A 24,049-nucleotide genomic window follows, 5' to 3' on the forward strand; every position below is an offset into this window, starting at 1 on the left:
CAGACAACAGCAGATTATTGATACGAAACTAATTTTTATGTATATCAAGACTATATGGATGTGTATATTCAACAAAGGCGTGAATAACTCTATGGGTATGACAACCACTAAGTTCATGCATTTGGTCACATTGGTTATCAGTTGAAATTGTTGTGCATGTCTAATAGCAAAAATTAATGAGAATTCACCTATCTACTCAGCCAACTCAATAACTTTATGCTATGAGCAACAAACGTGTTTCAAACATTTTGAAACATGACAAATACCAGTATAATCCTATCATAAGGGTGGCCCTGATTGTTTTCTCTTGTACGGAGTATTTGTAAAACTTTGTTCAATACGGTTCATCTTATAAACAAATTATACTAACCCAACTAATGCATGCGATGTTATTGAACTTAGTTAATCCGGTCAGTGAGTCTCAGTCAACTACACGCAATTGTCTATTATTCTGCGTAATACTATTAAGTCTATTATATTGCTGTTGTAGTTGTTCGCTAGTCAGAAAAATTTGTAACTGCTTTTTATCAAATTTATTTAAATTTTATTCCAACTCTATATACAAAATTTTCAGTTGTTTGGCGCATAAGAGAACATTTTATTTTTAAAATGTTTTGCTATTTATACACATATAGAAAATAGTGCAAAGGCTGCAGCAAAAGTGCTTAGTTGACAATATGGAGTGGCGGGTGAAGGACAGACCAAAACATAGTAAAGTTAGTTGTAAATTAAACAGATAAAAAAGATTTTGCTACATACATAGCGTGTGAAGTTCTCATTTCAAACCTCTTTTAGTAAAGATTTAAACAGCAGTTGCCCTTCAGCAATTGAAACATGGCACTAAGGGTAACTGATTTTTTCTGTCTCTATGTCCATAGTTGTGTCTGACACTGTTTTTCATCTGACAAATTTCTCAGCTTACTGAGAAAGCTAAGAAAAAGCTAAATAGATATGGAGAAGTGTGTATTGGAGGGCATTCTTCTTCCTGCTTCTATCTAGTGAAGTCTTGAGTGATTATATAACATCCTAGACAACCTTATATTGTCAATTCGTTGGACTTGAAGACGCTGATCTTAAAGCAGAGCGGTTGCCTAAATTGTGAAAATCAGACTATACATATTCCATTCACAAAACCTTGAAAACTGTAGAACAATTTAAAACACGGCAAATGGCAGTATCACCCTATCATAAGTTACGATGGCCCTGATTGATCACTCTTTGAAACCATACAAATTGAACAGGAAGTTATCTGCTCATGGCCAAGTCAGCTAATGAGTTACTTTTGGCTGGTGTTCGGCAAAAGGCAACTAGCAACAGGCAACTAGCAACGAACAATTACAGGTAATAGTTACATCAGCATATTTTCAAGCCGAAAAAAGAATTCTATTATTGTTATCCTTGATGGTAATAATTATTTATTATCATTAAAACGTTGAAGTAATGGCAAAGACTCAATTATATGAATTAGTATAACTTACAATTAATTTTATTATTAGTGTTGCAATTATTATATGACTCACAAAAAATCTAAGAGTAATAATAATTTATAAAAGAAAATGGTAAAAATGTGGAATGTAAAGAATAATATAATAATAACTATAATCAGCCTCAGTGCCTACGGTACACTACCGTTGATATACTATTATTTACATAATAAATATGGTGAGCATTAGCATTACAGCCTGAACTGTACAGGTGTAATAATAGTAAAAATATTTACCTTTTAAAATTGTTCAGAAATGTTACAAGGTATCGTCATGCAGCATCATTGCTCATTGACAAAACTCAACCTGCATGTCTCTCGCTCTGATTTATGTAAGGCTATTTACTGAACATGTATGTAGATGACACCATAGTAATTACAAGACATTAATGTGGGAATCGTCCGCTATTTGATGCATATTAATCGTTTTCCCTTCAATATTTCATCTTCTATTTCGTCCTGTGATGTAGCTCTGTCAGCTTTAATTGACAGCATTCCAGTAGGAAATATACACAAGGTGCATATTATTACTCCAATGTACGCCCAACCTAAAATCAATGTCACAAAGAATGGCATTACATAAAATAACTAGCTAAATGTTTATTAGCCATAAACTCAAACAGTTGTACCTGTTACGGAAGTAGCATCAGTGTTTATTAACAATACTCTTAACTATCAAGTCACCCGAGTGACTTTTTACTGGATTTGAAATTATAAAGCAATCAAATAGTGAGACATGACGCTCAGTACAGCAGAAGCTGAGTAAGCTTCGTATAGTTATATTTAACACCTATCAGCTCTACTGCTGTTAGTTTGTGCCTATGTGACTCGTAGGATAACTCCCTGGTTATCACTGTTAGTTGTTAATACTAACCAATTGAACACTGGTCCTTCTTGAATGCTGCCACTTGAGTGCCACAGAAATAGTGTAGCTTAGATGAAGACCATCCTAAGGGGTAGATCGCTATGGCAACCGAATAGAAGAGACCTGTAAAATGTCCAAAAGCAATGTTAGTCAGTTGTTTGCGTATTTGTTGAACTAAAAAATTTATTTAAAAGCTCTTGTAAGTTCCAGAAGGTGATATAAGGTCAAAACTGAATCATAAGGAATTATATGATAGAACGGACAGGTTGTTGTACACTATGCTATATACATTAGTAAGTGGCGACTCAGGGTTGAATGAGAGAAAAAGAAGTTATCGTCTCCTGTTCATCTTCACCGAATGACTCCAGTCTAGACCATTTTTATAGTTCTGATTTAATGCGTGAGTTTGCGTGTTCCATGGAAACAATGGACGAAAAAACTTGAATTAAATGCATGACATGAAATGGCGGGGTGCTGATAGAAGGTCTGAAAAATGGCAGATGAAGAAAGTGCAAATTGTTTTACCAAATGGAGTATTAAACATGTGAAGGAAGAGGGGCAACTGGACATGTAAATGAGCAACAGAAAAGGGAGTCAATTAAAACTATTGATGAATAATGACCAGAACTACCGTTTTCTACCTCTATGCGGATTGGTTAACTCTACACCGAGAAAAAACTTAAGAACTTAGCTTAAGAACTTAACTTAGGAACTTGGCCTAAAGATGAACTCACACAAAATTTTAGAAGATTTGATCAGAAAGTATTTTATCTTTTATTATTCGCTAACGTTTTTGATGTTTGAGGTGATCTGACTGTCAGGATGTTTCAAGATTCCACAAAACTTGATCACAGTTGAAACACTCAGTAAAAAAGCATGCGAAATGATGTCACAAGTTGCTATAGTTGACATCGGCTATTGCAGCTATCGGCTATTGCAGCTATCGGCTATTGCAGCTATCGGCTATTGCATCTATCGGCTATTGCATCTATCGGCTATTGCAGCTATCGGCTATCGCAGCTATCGGCTATCGCATCTATCGGCTATCGCAGCTATCGGCTATCGCATCTATCGGCTATCGCATCTATCGGCTATCGCAGCTATCGGCTATCGCAGCTATCGGCTATCGCAGCTATCGGCTATCGCAGCTATCGGCTATCGCAGCTATCGGCTATCGCAGCTATCGGCTATCGCAGCTATCGGCTATCGCAGCTATCGGCTATCGCATCTATCGGCTATCGCAGCTATCGGCTATCGCAGCTATCGGCTATCGCATCTATCGGCTATCGCAGCTATCGGTTATTGCAGCTATCGGCTATTGCAGCTATCGGCTACGTGCCTCTTACTCTGTTAGTCTCTTTGCAACTGCGGGCGTCATAATCCGCTTCCGCTTGATCGGAGGGTTTAATCGCATTCAAGTTTTATCTTTTCAGATCACCTCAAACATCAAGAACAATTACAAATGATAGAAAATACGGATACCTTGTCCTAACATCTACAATAACTTTGTGCAAGTTTATCTGTAAGCTGTATTGCTGGAGTGGACGACTGTAGACCATAGATATAATAAATGGGTTTATTATATCTATGCTGTAGAAACTCGTCGTTTGAAAATTATCAAAATCCAATCAAAAGTTTATTAGTGAAACGGGTAACCTTATACGAACAAAGTATTTGCTATCAGCTAGTTTTCTTTACATATTTGTCGCAGCCTAATAATACAGCTCTGCATTAATCAAACTTGCATCAGGCAGTGTTCCCAATTAGCAGCGAACAAAGCTGTCAAATCTTGGTTGCCATTGCTCAAGGTCTAGAGCGTACCGTAACTATAGGTGTGCAGGAACAAGCCTCCTCATCAACCAATCAAAGTACTCGTGTCAATAATGGACTCAAGCGTGTCTAGTTACTGAACCCACACAATGTGACTACACGGAGCCTTTCACGGCTCTCTCCTAGAGCTAGGCTGCAGACAAAGAGGCCCTGAATGTTCAAAAGAGATGCAAACTATAATTGCCTCTCCGCATAATCATGTCCCCAGCGAGTATATCAAGTGACCCTAATAAGCTAGCCGGAAGACTTCTCTATAAAACACAAACCCTATATGCGCAGACGTCGGTTTGCACAACGGTGTGGGTTTAAACGAACATAGCAAATAGCTCGTCTGTTGAAAACAGTTGGCAGCGATGACTTGTATCTACCTTTTACTGCTGAATTAGAGATACGGGTACATTTATTTTACGTTGTAAAAGACCAAGGAACATGACACACCAACCCTATTTCCATTCTCACTGATGTGTTTATTTCTAGTTCTCGTTTCCTGGCACATTATTTAGAACATGCGAAAGATTATATTATCTGCCAAATTAAGTCTATATCTGTACATATATCTGCGTATCAGTCGTAGCCTGATGAGCGACCAGCGTGAAACAGTGTTGTACTGCCATGAAAAATTTTATACAATATAGATTATAATTATACAATCTATATATATATATATATATATTTCTCAAAGTATGTGTGTGTCCCTCCAGCTATAGATCTTAAAATCTTGATTTTAAAATTCTGCTTTCTGGTGGATTTGAACTCACGACAAACACATCGACAAGGTTCTTCTCTGGATGGACACTCTACTACTGAGCCAGAGTGATACAGTGATCAGATAAGTTATCATATCCCGATATACCGCATAGCCCATGTGCGTCCTAATTATTTTGGCCTTGCATCCACGAGTTGCGATGCTTCTGTTCAGAAATATTTTGGGCCCTAAGTATATGCAACGCGATGCTTATTTGTCATTTTTCGTTAGGGCCAATTTATTCAGCCCACGATATCGACAATAATTTATCTCCAACATAAAATTTGGCGATTTGTGTACTGATTATATATGGTATTAAAAGATATACGTCGCTGAACTTGCCATGGCGAGTTATCCATATCAGTTTTACGGTAGCCTCTATATCCGGTATCTGTCAAAATAAAAACGTTTCGCAATGATAAAACTAATATTAAAAGTTCAAGGTTTACTAAAATACATACTAAAACTTCCTTCAAGTATGCGTTTAGTAAACCAAATTCATTTAATATAGATTCAGCGTATATGTTACACATTTGACTGAAGGTGAAAACTCTCCACATAGTATATTTGTAATGTTATATTATTTTGGGCACGCAGATCATAACTACAAAATTTACTAAAGTCATTGTAGGTTACCTATAATTACTAAGGTTAACATAGTATTTTGGCACTATTTTTAGTGATGATGATTAGTACCTATAACCTATGATATTAGCCTACATGTCAATTTTTGAATGCCAACACTGAAAGGAACTAAAATCATATAATGGTATACCACATAATTTAGGATTGTAATCGTAGCAAAATAGACTATATTTAGCTATTACTTGCTAATGATTTCGCATTTACATTTAATCACCTTTACATTTTTATATTTCTTCTAATTTATTTCAACAAAACACTTCTGTCAAGTTATATAATGTTAAATTTACAGCTGTTTGAAAACCTTTACAGTTGTTTTATTTATTTTTAATTTACTTGTCCTGCACAAAACTTTGTCCTCATGGTATGAAGTTTGAAAGTTACAGTTGTTTGACAAAGTTTGAAAACCTTTACAGTTGTTTTTATTTTCTTTCTCAATTTATTTCAACTACACAAAACACTTCTCACATGATATGTAATTTGAAAGTTAGAATGGCAAATCTTGTTATATGTTAAACACAAATCAATTTTCTGACCAAAGACTTTTTTATTACCAAGGCAACGCCGGGTAGTACAGCTACAGTAAAAATGCATTATCTATCATGAATGAAGCTGAGAAAATAAGAATGGAAGATAGTTTTACTATTTTTTCTCATCTTATTTTTTCCGAGGAAGAAGAGGTAAGGAAGACAAGAGGTAAGGAAGACAAGAGGTAAGGAAGACAAGAGGTAAGAAAGACAAGAGGTAAGGAAGACAAGAGGTAAGGAAGACAAGAGGTAAGGAAGACAAGAGGCAAGGAAAACAAGAGGTGAGGAAGGCAAGAGGTAAGGAAGGCAAGAGGTAAGGAAGACAAGAGGTAAGGCAGACAAGAGGTGAGGAAGGCAAGAGGTAAGGAAGGCAAGAGGTAAGGAAGACAAGAGGTAAGGCAGACAAGAGGTGAGGAAGGCAAGAGGCAAGGAAGACAAGAGGTAAGGAAGACAAGAGGTAAGGAAGACAAGAGGTAAGGAAGACAAGAGGTAAGGAAGACAAGAGGTAAGAAAGACAAGAGGTAAGGAAGACAAGAGGTAAGGAAGACAAGAGGTAAGGAAGACAAGAGGTGAGGAAGACAAGAGGTAAGGAAGACAAGAGGTGAGGAAGACAAGAGGCAAGGAAGACAAGAGGTAAGGAAGACAAGAGGTAAGGCAGACAAGAGGTAAGGAAGACAAGAGGTGAGGAAGGCAAGAGGTAAGGAAGACAAGAGGTGAGGAAGACAAGAGGTAAGGAAGACAAGAGGTGAGGAAGACAAGAGGTGAGGAAGACAAGAGGTAAGGAAGACAAGAGGTAAGGAAGACAAGAGGTAAGAAAGACAAGAAGTTAGGAAAGGAAGACTGTGCATCAAACTTTTAATTAGTACCAAAAAACAAGGTGAACACTTTCTCAAAAATTGTTTGTTTTTATTTGTAGAAAAGTTTCTACATGCCACTGTGTGAAGCTTTGATGGTTTAGTATAGTAGTGAAGACACATAGCAGGTAGCGGTGTAGTGGCCTAAAGACAGTGATATTGTGGTGCAGTGACGCATTAGCCAAGATGTAAAAAGAATTATGGCCACATACAACTCATGAATCTCTCGTAGTATTTTTAATTACCTGTACCAATTCTTGCAAAATGTGTAAAGCTATGAAGTTTCAAACAAGTCATGCTAATAACATAGAACTATTCTGATTGTAAAACTGACGCTAACTTTTGTCGATTGCAATCGCCTAGCATCATTAATTTTATTATTATTTTACTAACTCCTTCAGAAACCTAAAACCTGGGTTTTATATCATAACTAAGGACAAAAGCAGCGTGCAGTTATCTACTTGTAACTCAGAAGGGTGACTTTGCAACAAAATTCACATTACAGTTATTTGGTATCAAAAGATTCACCCTGTCTTACTCTGTTGTGTTGTAGGTGCAAAATATGTGGAAATGTGATTACAAGCTCTCAAAAGCTAAAAAACGAACAGTTAATCGCAGCTTCATGCGACCGCCGTAGTTTGGATTCTCTTTCCAAAACGGCTCAAATGGGACGTAGTTGTTACAAGATGGTTTCTGTTTACATTTTCATGCAACCTCATTCGTCGAAATATTTTCACAAATATACTTCACGCATTCAATAAAACCATGTCTATTGTTCTTACGTGCCTATTTTATTGTCATTGTAATGCTGTCACTTTTATCACTGATATCTTATAACTTACCGTAAAAATTCGTTTAATTTCTTAACCTTAGCTCGAAGGAGTACATATCATTGTCTGATAATCATGCCGAGCCTGTTGGTCACCTGTGATAATCGAAAAATGCTGCAGAAATTATTTGCGCAGTATTGGGCCACGTGATCAGATTACGACTTGACGATTAGATCAAGCCAAAACAAAACTGTAAAGTAGCGAGCATCTATATTTGATACGGGGTCTTCGGTAAAATCCGAAATGTTTGTCATAAACTAGTGCTACGATAAGTTTTATATTGAGCTTTTTATTGGCCTTTCAATTCACGTGAGAACATCTGTGACAAGACAATAACCAGACTGTAATGACTACGTCAGAGAAATAAACTGATTCCAATCTACGGCGGCTTTTCATTTTTGAGCTTTTAAGAGCTTGTAATCACATTTCCACATATTTTGCACCTACAACACAACAGAGTAAGACATGGTGAATCTTTTAATACCAAATAACTGTAATGTGAATTTTGTTGCAAGTCAGGCTTTAACAATAGCAGTCATCACAACTTGACTTTTCCCAGGAAAAATGATCTGCTACTGCGCACCAGCTGGTCGGGAGTACGTGGAAAGTTCCCAAATACGCACTTCCTATACGGCACACTCCCCTGGTCATACTCAAGTGTTCTCCGTGGAGAGGACGAGTATAACTGGAGTGGCTCAGAACCTGGTCACTTGACGGGTGAATTTTTTGTTTTTGTCACATGTCTTGCACATGCCCAGTTGCATTTAATCATGTATCATGATTAATATTAGACAATGGCCACAATGCTATATTCTATCACATCAATATTACAATAACCCACTACTATAATAACCCAATACTGTTAAGAAATATAAGATAAGATATTATGCAAAAATGTGCATAAACAGTTGCAGAATCTTGCATAAGATTATTGTACACAGAGAGATATTTGGAAAATGTTTAGAAAAATAGAGAAATGTATGAAAACAATATACATTTCGAAAAAATTGGTAAGATTTGGCATGAGATATTAAATAATAGACAAAAACAGAAAATTCCCCTTCACGTGACCAGGTTCTGAGCCCCTCCAGTTATACTCGTCCCCGTGGAGAAGGTCAGTGGCCTTACCAAGGGTGACCCAGTGACTATGTGACCAAAATACTATGGTGGCAAGTCATATGGCTGTTCATAACTTTAGCTATAGCTTCATAACTCTATAGCTATAATAGAGGTATAGCTATAGAGTTATAGCTCAAGAAGCCTCTTAAATCTTTACTGATACGAAAAATCATGTTAATACTCATCTCTTATTAGATTCAAATGAAAATTTTAACGATTCTCAACCATGGTAGGGTGTGAGCAGAGTCTTGATGCCATCTGTAATGAAGCAGCGACTCTTGCAAGCTTTTCAAGCTTTGAGAGGGCAAGCTTTTCTTAAACTTGATAAGTTATCACCAAGCTATGCATTGCAAAGCACAGCGTGATGTTCTTCTTTCCGCTTGCGAGTTCACGGAGCAAGAGTGATCAGTTTTAATTGTATGAGCCAATCGTAAACAAGTGATATTGAAATACTGTTTTGTACTCGCTGCTATTTGTTTGCGCTTTCTAAATTTGTTGAGTACACTTGATATTTATTCAAAGTATTTCATGACAACAATGAGCAGGCGTTTAGGACGTTTTCATGTTTGTTGAGTGCAGTCGAGCCATTCTACTCGCCACCAGTTTGTTTGATGAAAAAAATGACATTGTGATATTGCAATAAAAACATTCTAATACGTACGAGTTCACTATGCTCCATATTTATGAGATGAATAGCTCGGTTTTTGCAAAGTGCAACCATGAAATGATAACTCTTCAAAATTAAAGCTTTTACAACTACAGCGCACCTCCAAGTAACGGCGTCCATCTTTCCTGTTTTTTGCCTTACGATGAACACAATACTTTTTTCATCTCCTTATTTTCTTGCATACGACAACAAAAACATCTCAAATACGTCTGAATGACGAAGATGACGGTATGCTATTTGCCAAATTCTCTCCAATAAGTTTTTCAGGCCTGAAAAAGATATGATGTTCGTTCTCCTTCTCAGTTCAGCATTCTCAGTTTCGTAAATTTGCGATATTATTGATGAGCAACACAAAAATTCGTGAAAAGCGAAAGTGAAAATTTATTGTGCATTTTCGTGTTTAATATAATATTTACTGTAAATTTAATTCATTATACGTATATAACTACATTTATAACTTTAATTCCCTAGCCATGATTGATTCCCTAGATTCCCTAGCCTATGATTGATAACGTTAAAGGCCAAAGTAATAAAATTATTATATCACAAAAAGATTTCCATGGCAAATCCTAAATACACCAAATAAAGTTACTGTTGTAAACTATAGTTAATGCACCATTTTGTTACCAATTTTAATATGTATGTATTTGAAATTTCTATGTTTTTCTACCAGAGGGTGTTTGCACGAGATAATTGCTATGAGTTTCTATACCCCTTTATATGACATTTTCGCCTCACGACGCCAACACCGGCAAGAATTAATGTCGTATAACAGGGGTCGGCTGTATCTAAAGACGACCCTAAAAGCTGCTATGAAAATAAGGTTTATTACAGTATTATTAAACTTTGGAAGCGATGCTCAACTAGTTTGCTCTCAAACACCTGAGATTATCAAACAAAATACTTGTCAAATGTACAAAAGGAATTTACTAGAAGGCGCTCAGCATTTCCCATCTCTAAACATTTCTTTGTTCAATAGAGCCTACGATTATGAATGAGTCATTCTGTTCATAACAGGTGACACCCTATACCTTTGCTTACACAAAACAAATTCACTCATGCATAGAGTTATTGAAACATTTCATTGTTTCAGCATTTATGACAGCTTTAGGCGTCCCTAGAACTGCCCTATCGTCTGTAATGCAGTAGAAATGTCTGCGATGAAGGGTAGGTACGCTTTCCTACTCCTATTATGAGATAAACAGCCTCCCAACAGCAGCCGGCTTGTTTTGACTCCTATTATGAGATAAACAGCCTCCCAACAGCAGCCGGCTTGTTTTGACAGATTCAAATTCTCGACTACTTTCAATTAATTTCATTTCAACAACTTCTAACTTAGTTTGATGTCTAGGAGCCGCTGTCTATGAGCCGTTGTCTATGAGCCGCTGTCTAGGAGCCGCTGTCTATGAGCCGTTGTCTATGAGCCGCTGTCTATGAGCCGCTGTCTATGAGCCGCTGTCTATGAGCCGCTGTCTATGAGCCGCTGTCTATGAGCCGCTGTCTATGAGCCGTTGTCTATGAGCCGTTGTCTATGAGCCGCTGTCTATGAGCCGCTGTCTATGAGCCGCTGTCTATGAGCCGCTGTCTATGAGCCGCTGTCTATGGGTCGCTGTCTATGGACCACTGTCTATGGGCCTTTGTCTATGATAAGTATTTGATCGACAAATGGTTCAACCATAAAAAGACCGATGAAGACACGGCCATGCAAAAATATCACCAATGCAGCAAAGATGGATAGAAATTGCCTGTATGACGACACAATTAGGATACTACAGTTAGAAAGATCGATACTGCTAATAATCAATACAGCTAATGACCGATACAGCTAATAATCGATACAGCTAATAATCGATACTGCTAATAATCGATACTGCTAATAACCGATACAGCTAATAATCGATACAGCCAATAATCGATACAGCTAATAATCGATACAGCTAATGATGGATACTGCTAATAATCGATATTGCTAATAATCGATATTGCTAATAATCGATACTGCTCATGTAACAATGTCAACCCTATAAGATCGATTATACCAAAAATCAGCTATAAAATTGCGAAACAGTAATTATGGCCGAAATCTTGCATATGAGTCTGTGTGATTTATTGTGGCTCACCCGACACATCATTTCTCTGATCGCTAAAGTTATCAGAGAATAAAACATGAATTGGATTAAAGGGCTGATTTTGTGAAGTAGCAATGACCAACTGATAGATATCGATTGTTTAGGAGGTAGATCACATTTTGGGAGTAAGTAGCAGCTAAAACATGTCTCTAATAAATTACTCATAAAGCCAATAAACTTGATAAAATTATATAATTGAGGCTTTCAATAGGAGAGACTGGACATTAAAAATATCAATTGTGTCAATTGCTGCCTCATGTGGTCAGCTGACTACGGCTCAACGCATTTGCTCTTCAAGTCAAGTGTACCTTTTCAAGGTTTGTTGACCTTAGCTTAGCGAGAACTCGGTATATAGCATGAATATATATTTTTTTATTTGCTGGATACATTATTACAAACTCTGTTACTTGAATGTAGTCGTTATTTACTTGAGAATTAATTGCAAGAGAAGATCATAATAATGTAACCAACCATTTTCAATTCTTAGTCTATTTCTCTAGCTTATCGATTTAAAATGTCAATGACTTTTTATCTTGTTTCTTTTTGGTCGGCTTTTGATTGAAAAGTAAGCCAAATCAAACTCAGATACTCAGATATTGCTGGTTTATTCATTATAGGTTATAAGCTGGTGTAGTCATACTATACTAGGGCTATTTATCTATACTAGGGCTATTTATCTATACTAGGGCTATTTATCTATACTAGGGCTATTTATCTATACTAGGGCTATTTATCTATACTTGGGCTATTTATCTATACTAGGGCTATTTATTGGAGGGGTTTCCACGCTGGTGAAATTGGTGTAAAATTAAAAACGGTTGTAAAAATGGCATTGCTCCAATAATTGGCGCAAAATCGGTGCAATGTTGCGTGCTAGGTATATTTGTCCATTTCTCACGACCGTCATTAAAGGTGTACAACATGGCATTGACCAATCAAGTTTCGTAATGTTAATAGCGATAAAAATACAAGCAAATAAAATGGATATTGATGTTGTCTTTCATTGGCTAAAAAAGTGACCCATTTTGTATAGTCGGAATTTGAATTGGTTCGATGTAGTCTTGGCAAAAACATATTTCAAATCGTAGACAGACTGAAAACCATTCCAACTCTCTTCAGTGGAAACACAACTCCAACAGACCGTCCTGGTGTAAAAGCACCTTCACTTTACCAGCTGGTCAAACTCACCTGAAATAACTTGGATGAGACCTGAGATGGTAAATATGCTTTTCCTACAGAAGTCTCTGACGCAGAGGCTGAGCAGTGCAAAAACCATGGTGACAAAGAGAAGAAGAGAGGCAACTCCTGACAGCACCAGAGATACCTGTGGTGGTAGACAAGAAAACAATCAGTTCAGACACTTTGTTTATGCAGTATTTTACTGAACTTTGTAAACTTGCCCTCAATTTCAAGCAGGTAAGAAAGAATCATAACAGATTTTAAATGCTCAAGGTCAAAGCTGGCTAGAGTTGAGGCGTTTTGTGAATACCTCGATGTACCTCCCGGAGATATGCATTTCAGCCTACCGGTATCTACGGTATTGTTTTGGAGTTATCCCCACCTGTCACTATCAAGATATTAAATTGATGTGGTGACCGCTTCAACAGTTAGAGGGCTGATTGGCAGACAGAACCAATAAAAGCACGTATGGAAGGTCATCACAGCCAATACTACATATAAAACCTTGGGCTAAGGTTTTTATTGTTGGTTTGAGAGGCACATGTCTACCGACTGCCAACGAAGTCAAGCCAACTCGTCGTGTACCTTTTTCAGTTGAAAATCAACTGTAATTCCTCTACAATCATCAGGGGTAGATGATTAGAATTTGAACACTACCATATATGCATGAGAATCCAAAAGCATCCTTAAATTGGCCTTAAGTTAAAGGAAATGCAAAACAGAAGTAGATGGAAGGCTAGGCAAGTACCAGCTAATGAATGAAGCATGCTGGAATAAGCTGAAATACATGCACAATGTTCATCCTAGAGGAATAGTTCTCTATAACTATTAAACAATTTTTTTTGAAATGGAGTTTAGCTGGTCCTATAAAAGAACTAATGTTCAGTTCATAGTTTATGATGTTTTACAAAAGACAATTCTCATAGTATCCGACAAAAGAAGGTTTTACCAACATAAAATATTTTACGGTAAATAATTATGTTAAATAGACTGTGCTCCAATGATAGAAAGCGGTTTAAACTTAAGCAATTTTAACTCAACAACTGTCTCATATTATAATGGCTCATTTGCAAAGATATGGCTAGCTAGTCTTGCTGCTAGCTGTAAACACTCGCTATATAGCTAGTCTAGTTACCAGCTATAAACACTGGCTATATAGCTAATCTAGTTGCCAGTTATAAACACTTGCTATAAAGCTTTTCATCAATGAGACAGTACGGCTAAACACTATCTCTGGTTTGGAGAGTTTAACACGGATGGCTAACCCCAAGTACGAAGAACTTCACACGGATCAGCAGGCTAGAAAAAAATTTTTCTTGAGAGCTCACGAGTGCATCCCACGGTATCTCGATGACAGCCCTAATTTTGATTGAGAAAATCCTTGTTTGTGATTATAACCTGGTGTCAAGGATTACTCAGTATTTCTGATTTGCACCGTGACTTCATTTTGCCCTTGAGGTGATTTCATTCTTGCGCTTTATGACTAGTTATAACAGAAGAGAAGTCAGAAAGATTCATATAAACTCACTAAGTAAAAACAGGTGAAGGATTCACATGAAAGAGCGGAGAGGGACATCATGACTGAGAACCGGAGTAAGGGTAGTCCTGACAATGAGGGACTGGAGTAAGGGTAGTCCTGACAAATGCTACTTATTGTATGCATGTGACGTCACTAAGTTCATAATTGTTAAGCGCTATTTAGTTCTGGAAATACTTCAACACCAGTTGATTTGATAAATTAGAATAAACGTCTGCCATATATATGGAGTCGAGTCGTTGAACAGTGAATATATGTTTAAAATGCTCACTTTCACCTTTGCAACAGAGTCTTTGCTGTAAATATGTTTGTGCATAGTTAGAACAACAAAAAGTGTAATAGAAAAACCAAAGCAGCATTCTTAAAAAGAGCGTTATAAAATTTAATTCTATTTTAGGTCCATTAAATCTTTACAGAAAGTTTTTATGATGGAAGTCTCTTAGGCAATTAAACATTTCTAACATAAAAATTTTGTGTAAAAGGAAAATTGTCTAAAATGTGTATGCGTTCTATAACTTAGCACCTGGGTTCAGTTCCTACATTGAGTAGTGCTATATCCACACCTGTCACCTGTAATGGTATGTCAAAAGGCTTATCTACACCTGTCATAGTATGTCAAAAGGCTAAACTGTGCCTTCGAAATGCGCTGATCAGTTCATTGTTATCTATCTACTGTCTATAAATTGTATAAGTCAGCATCCAGACCTACACTAACTCTCGTACGCGTAGAAAGCCTAACATCTAACCTGCCATTATTGCTAACAGGCAATCTAAGTTGAGATCTATTAAAGATTGTGGGACAAAAAAGACTGTTGCAAACTTGAAATTGGTGCCAAGTGAAATATTATTCAAGATGCAGTCGATCATTAACATCAGCCACTCAATTATTCAGGTTAAAGCTCCAACTTTCTCTAACAAATATACGTTGGTTTCATGTTACTAGAGCTCTACGTTTGCACCTGGGATATGAACAATTAATGTTTACACCGAGTTTACATGAACGTGTCATGTTATTGCAACGAGAAAGATCCATTGTACATTTTGTATACACTCTTTCCTGACATGTAATTTTTATAAACACAGCTGCTCTCCTTGCCAAACAAATAGGTCAACATGGGGGGTATATATATATAGGGTATAGACATGGGGGTATAATTTGTTGTGTCAAATGGTTACAATGAATGCGCTTGCATTAACTTGCCATTAATTTAGACTGAAAATGTTGAAAAATGTCCAATTACTTAGAACTAGGATGACCTAGAACTTGTTCTCCTTGATTTTATATCTACATTTACTCTATCCTGTATCAGATAAGGATTAGCTCAGGGCTACGAGTATCTATAAACTTAGAGTTATCTTAACATGATGCTTTCAGCGACGTGTGGCCAACGCGCAAATTACTCCATAAATGACATGCCACTAAATCCAATAGAATATTTTAAGCATACTCCAAAGAAATTTATTATAATGCAAACGTTTGTTGCCATAACCTAGAAATAAAACATTTATGTGCAGCTCGGGCCATGGCTTTTACAGGTCCTTTGTCAGGCATGCGCTGAACCACTGTCGCCTGACCGTACCTGATTCTGGCTATCATGTACAATCATGTATTCCAACAAAGTCAAAACTTCCATAATTCTCCTAAAATTGTGATATATAGTTTATTATCTGCCCTCTGTATAGGCATCTCCTGTCCGCTCTGTTTGCTATAATCACTCACTGCTTCAACGCCCTCCCTACTGACTTCCTGTCTAGCTTAATTTGAGGTACTTGCTGTTGTTTTTAATTTATCAGCCATTTCTTAGACCTGGATAGCTGTGATGACATATTCCACGGTGAGTTTCTCATCAGGCTCCCTTATCAATTTATCCCTGAGTTTCCCATCATCCATGCCAAATAATAGTCCATCTTCTATCAGTAAATCTTTCTGTTTGAACGCAGTTAGGAGATATTAACTACATTCGTAATGCGCTTAGAAGATTGGTTCCTGCTATGAGCTGAAATTTACAAATTTTTACATATTTCAGGCTCTCCTTAGGCTGCTTATTCTCACAAGTTGGACTCCCGGAAAGTACTACTGTACTAACAGTACTACTAGAGCATTACTGATAGTAATAGAAGCGCTATAGCAGTATTAGTACTAGTACAGTAGTAGGTCACTATTAGCAGTATTAGTACTAGTACAGTAGCAGGTTACTATTAGCAGTATTAGTACTAGTACAGTAGTAGGTCACTATTAGCAGTATTAGTACTAGTACAGTAGTAGGTCACTATTAGCAGTATTAGTACTAGTACAGTAGTATGTTACTATTAGCAGTATTAGTACTAGTACAGTAGTAGGTTACTAGTATCAGTATTAGTAATAGTACAGTAGTAGGTTACTATTAGCAGTATTAGTACTAGTACAGTAGTAGGTCACTATTAGCAGTATTAGTACTAGTACAGTAGTAGGTTACTATTAGCAGTATTAGTACTAGTACAGTAGTAGGTTACTATTAGCAGTATTAGTACTAGTACAGTAGTAGGTTACTATTAGCAGTATTAGTACTAGTACAGTAGTAGGTCACTATTAGCAGGTCACTATCAAACTATCTAGACCCAGAATATGCTGCTGTACAAAATGCTAGAGAGAAGACTGGTGAGAAGGGAAAAGCAGATATCAACAGAGTTTATTGAATTTCTGAAGAAGACCAACTTTTGATGAAAAGGAACTCAGCCTGGCAACACTCACCTGCCATGATATGGGAAATACATCGTGGCCGGATCCAATGTTGCTAGCAAATGAACCACATGAAATATAGTCACTCTGTGCAGAAGTTCGTAGACATCTGTTATAGAGGCCTACAAATAAGAGATAGGAAAGCTATCTTTGGTGAAGCTATATTTATACATACATGTAGGTGTATTTATACTTACATGTAGGTGGTGTCGGCTTAGTATTAACATTTCTCAGATTAATTTGCTTGTTACAAAGCACGAAAACTATGAAAATCACCGATTATGAAAATTTCAAAAAGCTCAAGCCACGAACAAATTTTAAACGAGCTCATAAAGAATAGAGCTCTTCTGGATGTAATTATTACACTTGTTACGTCTGCGTTTGTTTCTACTGTTACTATAATAGCATTGATAATCTTATTTCTTTTTCTTTCAGCTTTTTCCAACTGGGGTTGCCATGGTACACGGTGTTTCCTGGTGCAGAGTGTATTGAGGCCATTTGTGCATGGGTCTACGTAACAGGAGCAATTGTGGCTGGACTATCCACTGGACCACGGCCGCTACCCAGCATTGGTATTTCTCTTTTTCCGTATTATTACCTGAAATTCTGTCTTTTATATCGAAACTACAAACAAAAGCTGTGAGCAGTTTTGGATACAAATACCACATAAAATTGTAGCATTTCAACGCATGACTTCGCTTTTCCTCACATAAAATGGTCTAGATGTAGTAGGCCTGCTTAGGGAGATGCAGATTGTATCTGTCTCTAGGAGATCTGCAGAAAAGCTAACTTTTTATCTGACAGACTCAGTGGCTCATGCCAATCTGGTTTATCTGACAGACTCAGTGGCTCATGCTAATCTGGTATGCTCTCTATTGAGCCTAATAAAAACTGATCAACTGAAATACTTTAAATACTCACAAATAATCTTCAACCATTTCTAATGTTAAAATCCTAAGAGTTTCACGTAATAGCTTATAAAATCACATTCGAAATAACATATCATTGTTTTCAACAACTAACAGCTGCAATAACCTTTTACGCATGAAAAAGGATGGCTAAAAATGCAGGCGAATGCTTTTACTGATGCGATTTCTGGCAAGGTCAACGCCCTTGACTCAGAGGAAGGTCAAGCAAGGTCGATTTATTTGGAACAATTTCGTTTAGTTCAAAACGCATCAGCTAACGCATCTAAACAAGTACAAATTTGAAACAAACTTTGAAATCAAAATACACTCGCTTTGGGAACTTCTGTTGCTAAAGTTCTAATAAAATATTTTTTATAATTACGGTAAAAAATAATTGCTGTGATTAACCTGCAAACTATAACAACCTTAGCCAATACTCAAGGAGCACAGGCTATACTGAAAATGTATGATTGAACACCATTGAGGAGAAGATATGACCCTCTTCATCATACAAATTTGATCAACAAAAAGTAAAAATATGCCTACAGATTGATTCTACAGCAGCGAAGATTGATATAAAAGTCTATTGGCTTTTAAAAAAGAGATTTGGTAAACAAACACCTAAAAACTGAAATTTATTTAACTGATAGGCCCGGTATCAATCTTGACTGGTAAACAGTAAGTAAAAATTGAACCTTGAAAACTATCCAGTTTTATTTGCCATAATTGAAAGCCTATTGCCTTTTAAAACATCAATTTTAAAACATGATCTTATCGAGCAAATACGACTCACATAAGGACCTGTAGTACCGATAGGGACCTGTAGTACCAATAGGGACCTGTAGTACCGATAGGGACTGTAGTACCGGTAGGGACCTGTAGTACCGATAGGGACCTGTAGTACCGATAGGGACCTGTAGTACCGATTCAAAATGTGGCTAAAAGTTGTATAAATCTCAGGTAATGAAAGTATAAGTGGTGAGACTAATATAAATAAGGAAACAGCTTAATTTTTAAATTCTGCGATCCATGCCACCGACCTTGACCCGATTTTGACATAATTTCAGCAACTCAAAATGCGATGGAATGAAACCGATAAAAAAGGATGAAAATCGATCTTTCGCAATCGACTCTATTTATGCCGCTGACAGTTGCTAAATGCCTCCTGACTAATCGTACCTATTGTAGGGTTATAGCTCCTGGTCATCACTTCTGTTTCTGGTCTGTATTCAAGCTCTGACGGAAAATCTGGCCGAGTTTGCGCTGTTATAACATATCTCTCTTCGTAGAACCTCTCTGAGCCGATCAACCATTTGGTAGATGTGAGAGAGTAGAGGGTTGACAGTGTCAAGATGACGGTGAGGATTGTCCACAGCATTGAATAGCAAGTTACTATAATGTAGCAGTCCATCTTTTCAGTGAACTAAATAATAAATGCAAAAAAGACTTTGATGCAACGTCAATGAATAGTGGAGGCTGTAGGAACTGGTTTAGCTAGGGTTACTATTATGTATTTAACTGTCAGCACAAGAGTTAAGTCAATGTATGGTCTTGTGTTTAGCAGAGCTTGCTTTACTGGAACATTGATGGATAACATAGAAAATTTTGAAAGCAAAAATGGATCTTCTCCGTCTGATCTTTTATCGATTTGGAAAACTTAAACCGTCAAAGTTGTAATTCCTTAAAAATGCTGATAACCATTTTGCAGTATTCCAACCACCAGCAATGTTATGAGTCAAATACCAATGATTTTGTCTGTCTTATAGAATATGTTTAGTAATTTTACAACTTGATTTAGGCTACATATTTGTTTAGCTGCTGGAATATAGATTGACAAAAAAGACAAGTATGAAAATATTTCCTTAGATAATTTCTTTAAGACAAAGACTGTCTTAGAAAATGCTCAACAATAATACAAATCCGTCAACAAGTTTGTCAGTGCTAGTTGAAGCCTTCAGCAAATACAGCTGTGATTTTTTTGTTGATTGCAAGGCGGCAGCGGTGGCAGCTTGCATTTCTTTATATGAAAGAAATTATTAAGTAGAAAATATAAACGACAGCGACTCTCATTACCTGTCATATTACCAGTCGTAAATTATGGTAAGCGAGCTCTCAACCATCTATTATTGTCTCCAACCTGATGCCAACTCACTTAATGCGTCATATAACAATAGCTGATCTGAGTGAACACAAACAATGGATAATTATTCAGGTGATAAAATTGAGTAACGCAAAGCAGGCCATGGGTAGTTGTAGATGTTTGGCCCAAGTTATTGCTCACCTCGAAAGCACAAGATTAACTCTAGTATACTTGGCTGACTAATTTGAGGTTTATCTTCTCTGACTTGACCTACTTCTCCTGATCAGAACAATAAACTGAACATCTTTACTCTCTAGCCATACTTGCCAAGTTTCCCGGTTTGGCCGGCACCCTCCAGTTTTTTAAGTCAGTCTCCCTTTTGCACAAAATCTCCCGTTCTCCTCTAGCTTTTTCAATAAAAGTAGTGGTTTAATTTTTTTATTTGCCATTTTCCCTTTGTTTACTAGTTGTGAGCCCTCATCATCATACAAAGCTAGCAACAATGAAACAGACCGCTATTAAACCATATGTTTGCCATAAAACCTGAGCTATTTAGATTTAGCAACATTGATGTCTAACGATTTGCTCTACAGTTTTTCATCAATAAATAAAGATTATATATATGGAACTGTGACATATCGTTGGCAAACGACCATGACCTTACATTGATAGTAGAGTACCTGAACATTGAATAAAATTATGGAAGGGCCTCCTATGTAGGTACCAATGAAGAAAAAAAACTTCACAAATAAATCTAGGCTTCAGATTCAACTACTACATTTACCGTCAATCTCACGCTTTTTGTTCTCAACTACTGGGCAAGTATGCTCCAGCTTATTCACATATGGCGTAGGAAAAACATGAATTGCAAGTCAAAAGAACAGACTTGGAATGCCTTTGAGGTTTTTATTTGTAGAAAGTATAAATATATATTGATTATGGAATTGGGTATACAAGTATCCATAAATATGGAGTTATCCACTACACGCAACTTTAGTGACTTGAACTAAACGCAATAATAACTCTATTAATGAATCACAAATAGACCCAATAAAGCTTTTTAGCTTTCAGCCATCTTAAACTAAAAACATTACAACATTATATAGAACTCTCAAGCTTATAGGAATGCGTGGCGACATCTGTCAACAGGCTCCAATCAGCTCAGTCATCATCTAAGACTGAGATTGGAAATAGAATGCCTCATATGCACTCAATCATTTACTTCTAGGATCATGTACTCCTAGAATCATGTACTCCTAAGATCATGTACTCCTAAGATCATGTATATCATGTACTCCTAGAATCATGTACTCCTAGAATCATGTACTCCTAAGATCATGTACTCCTAGGATCATGTATATCATGTACTCCTAGAATCATGTACTGCTAGGATCATGTATTGCTAGGATCATGTACTGCTAAGATCATGTAGCCATAGAATCGTGTAGCCATAGAATCGTGTAGCCATAGGATCATGTAGCCATAGGATCGTGTAGCCATAGGATCGTGTAGCCGTAGGATCGTGTAGCCCTAGAATCGTGTACTCCTAGGGCCATGTAGCCATCGGCTTATGGAATCATAAAGCATCCTTAATTGTAGCCATTGAAGATGGAGCGCGCATGAACAGACTTTATCCATGATTCAGGCAGAGCAATTAGCAATCATTGATGACTGTTAGTTATCTATCCATAAGCTCTGAACACTGTCTTTAATGATACAAAACTGACACAGAAATTAAGATATCGCTTGGAGGACTTCAATGGACTAGGAATGCCGACAGCGTTCTCTAAACGCGTCTGGTATATGGCCAGCAATAGATACTGTAAATTTTGGACAGCAAACTTTTGCGAATATCTAAGATCAGACGTTAAGCGAAGCTTTGGAGAGGCATACAGGTGCGCTGTTAATGAGGAACTCAGGCTTGATGCTCTCTACCATTGTGTGGTTTAACTATAATAAAACTATCAGGATTCCTTTATGTAGATGCGCAATTATAAACGTATTCCAAACTCATTCTGCGAAGGGAATCTAAGAGCACCTTTGTTTTAGCGTAATTATAGAGACACTAACGCTGTAATTCTGTTTCAAATATTTTTACTGTGTAGTAGGCCTAAACACCGAATACTTTAAGTGCCTTAGAAATAAAGACTCATCTAAGAATCTGTTTTGAGATGGTGATGGCTTTCCATATAGTATATATTCTCTTTATTCTGTTGCTGTTAGTATAGATTTCAAAGCTCTGCAATTCTGGCATACTCTCAACTTTCACCTTTGTTAACCATATAACCACAAGCATTGATATTCTTGTTAGGTTTTCAACACAGGTTAATGACGCTAGCAATCTTACGCATTGAATACAGGTTGAGGCAGCTGATGCAGTAGATTTCAGTCTTAGTGCAACTAGAATGACTTGCAGTATTTCTATAGCAGTGGTAGGTATGACCCTTAGAGCTAGAGCAGCTGACACTTAGATCTGGAGCAGCTGACCCTTAGAGCTAGAGCAGCTGACCCTTAGATCTAGAGCAGCTGACCCTTAGAGCTAGAGCAGCTGACCCTTAGATCTAGAGCAGCTGACCCTTAGATCTGGAGCAGCTGACCCTTAAAGCTAGAGCAGCTGACACTTAGATCTAGAGCAGCTGACCCTTAGAGCTAGAGCAGCTGACCCTTAGATCTAGAGCAGCTGACCCTTAGATCTAGAGCAGCTGACACTTAGAGTTAGAGCAGCTGACCCTTAGATCTGGAGCAGCTGACACTTAGATCTAGAGCAGCTGACCCTTAGATCTGGAGCAGCTGACACTTAGAGCTAGAGCGGCTGACCCTTAGATCTGGAGCAGCTGACACTTAGAGCTAGAGCAGCTGACCCTTAGATCTAGAGCAGCTGACCCTTAGAGCTAGAGCAGCTGACCCTTAGATCTAGAGCAGCTGACCCTTAGATCTGGAGCAGCTGACCCTTAAAGCTAGAGCAGCTGACACTTAGATCTAGAGCAGCTGACCCTTAGAGCTAGAGCAGCTGACCCTTAGATCTAGAGCAGCTGACACTTAGATCTAGAGCAGCTGACACTTAGAGCTAGAGCAGCTGACCCTTAGAACTGGAGCAGCTGACACTTAGAGCTAGAGCGGCTGACCCTTAGATCTGGAGCAGCTGACACTTAGAGCTAGAGCAGCTGACCCTTAGATCTGGAGCAGCTGACCCTTAAAGCTAGAGCAGCTGACACTTAGATCTAGAGCAGCTGACCCTTAGATCTAGAGCAGCGGACACTTAGATCTAGAGCAGCTGACCCTTAGATCTGGAGCAGCTGACCCTTAGAGCTAGATCAGCTGACCCTTAGATCTAGAGCAGCTGACCCTTAGAGCTAGAGCAGCTACCCACATAAACATACCTGATGCTCGACCTGATGTCTCTCTAAACTCCAACGATATGATTATGTCACAAATAGTCAGTAGATGATGGATAATAGCTAGAGTCCGTGTGACTGAAGAAACTTAATAGGGTAGCTACGAAACAGCTGTGAAACCCCCAGTCAAAGGCGATAAGAGCGGAACCTAGCATAACAATAGCAGTTAACAGAGTGAATGGAGCTTGGCTCACACACTGTTACTAATACGATGATCAAATTGTTGCTCTGAGGTAATCTAGTAGGATAGAAGGGGTGGATTTCATCTAGTAGTATAAAAGGGGTGCATCTGATCTAGTAGGATAGAAGACGTGGATCTGATCTAGTAGTATAGAAGGGGTGGAGCTAGATACATATAAGGGTTAGACCTAAAAGTACAAAAGTGAATACATGCATAGCAAAGGTGGAATAAGCAGTATAAAAGGGGTGGATATAGAGATATATGAAGAATGAATTTAGATATACATGTACAGAAAAAGTGGATCTACAAGTGCAACGTGGATTTAATAGCACAGCAATAGTAAAATTGATAGTATAAAA

The 24,049-nt window shown here is 37.5% G+C and overlaps 1 protein-coding gene across 2 annotated transcripts; it reads right to left on the reverse strand.

Annotated features, from left to right (window-relative positions):
- Positions 1–1,415: 1,415 nt before the first annotated feature.
- On the reverse strand, positions 1,416–23,669 carry LOC137396480 (LHFPL tetraspan subfamily member 2a protein-like). Of its 2 annotated transcripts, XM_068082776.1 has the most exons (7): positions 23,495–23,669; positions 20,316–20,521; positions 19,214–19,457; positions 17,139–17,248; positions 12,880–13,015; positions 2,358–2,471; positions 1,416–2,031 (listed from the first exon to the last, which is right to left on the reverse strand). In XM_068082776.1, the coding sequence occupies exons 3-7, from the start codon at positions 19,443–19,445 to the stop codon at positions 1,889–1,891; spliced, it is 735 nt and encodes a 244-aa protein (XP_067938877.1). In that variant the 5' UTR covers positions 19,446–19,457; positions 20,316–20,521; positions 23,495–23,669; the 3' UTR covers positions 1,416–1,888. The 2 variants fall into 2 exon arrangements, with proteins under 2 accessions (XP_067938877.1, XP_067938876.1); XM_068082775.1 differs by lacking the exon at positions 20,316–20,521.
- Between the last annotated feature and the right edge of the window lie 380 nt (positions 23,670–24,049).

The sequence above is a fragment of the Watersipora subatra genome, chromosome 5, assembly GCF_963576615.1.
Source record: "Watersipora subatra chromosome 5, tzWatSuba1.1, whole genome shotgun sequence".
NCBI classification, from domain to species: domain Eukaryota; kingdom Metazoa; phylum Bryozoa; class Gymnolaemata; order Cheilostomatida; family Watersiporidae; genus Watersipora; species Watersipora subatra.

Excerpts from the sequence above, each read along its gene's own strand:
- LOC137396480 (XM_068082775.1), bottom strand. The coding sequence starts at position 19,445 with ATGGACTGCTACATTATAGTAACTTGCTATTCAATGCTGTGGACAATC. Across the intron at positions 17,249-19,213 it reads GAGCTATAACCCTACAATAG|GCCTCTATAACAGATGTCTA; the intron begins GTACGATTAGTC and ends TCTTATTTGTAG. Across the intron at positions 2,472-12,879 it reads TCTCATCCAAGTTATTTCAG|GTCTCTTCTATTCGGTTGCC; the intron begins GTGAGTTTGACC and ends GACATTTTACAG.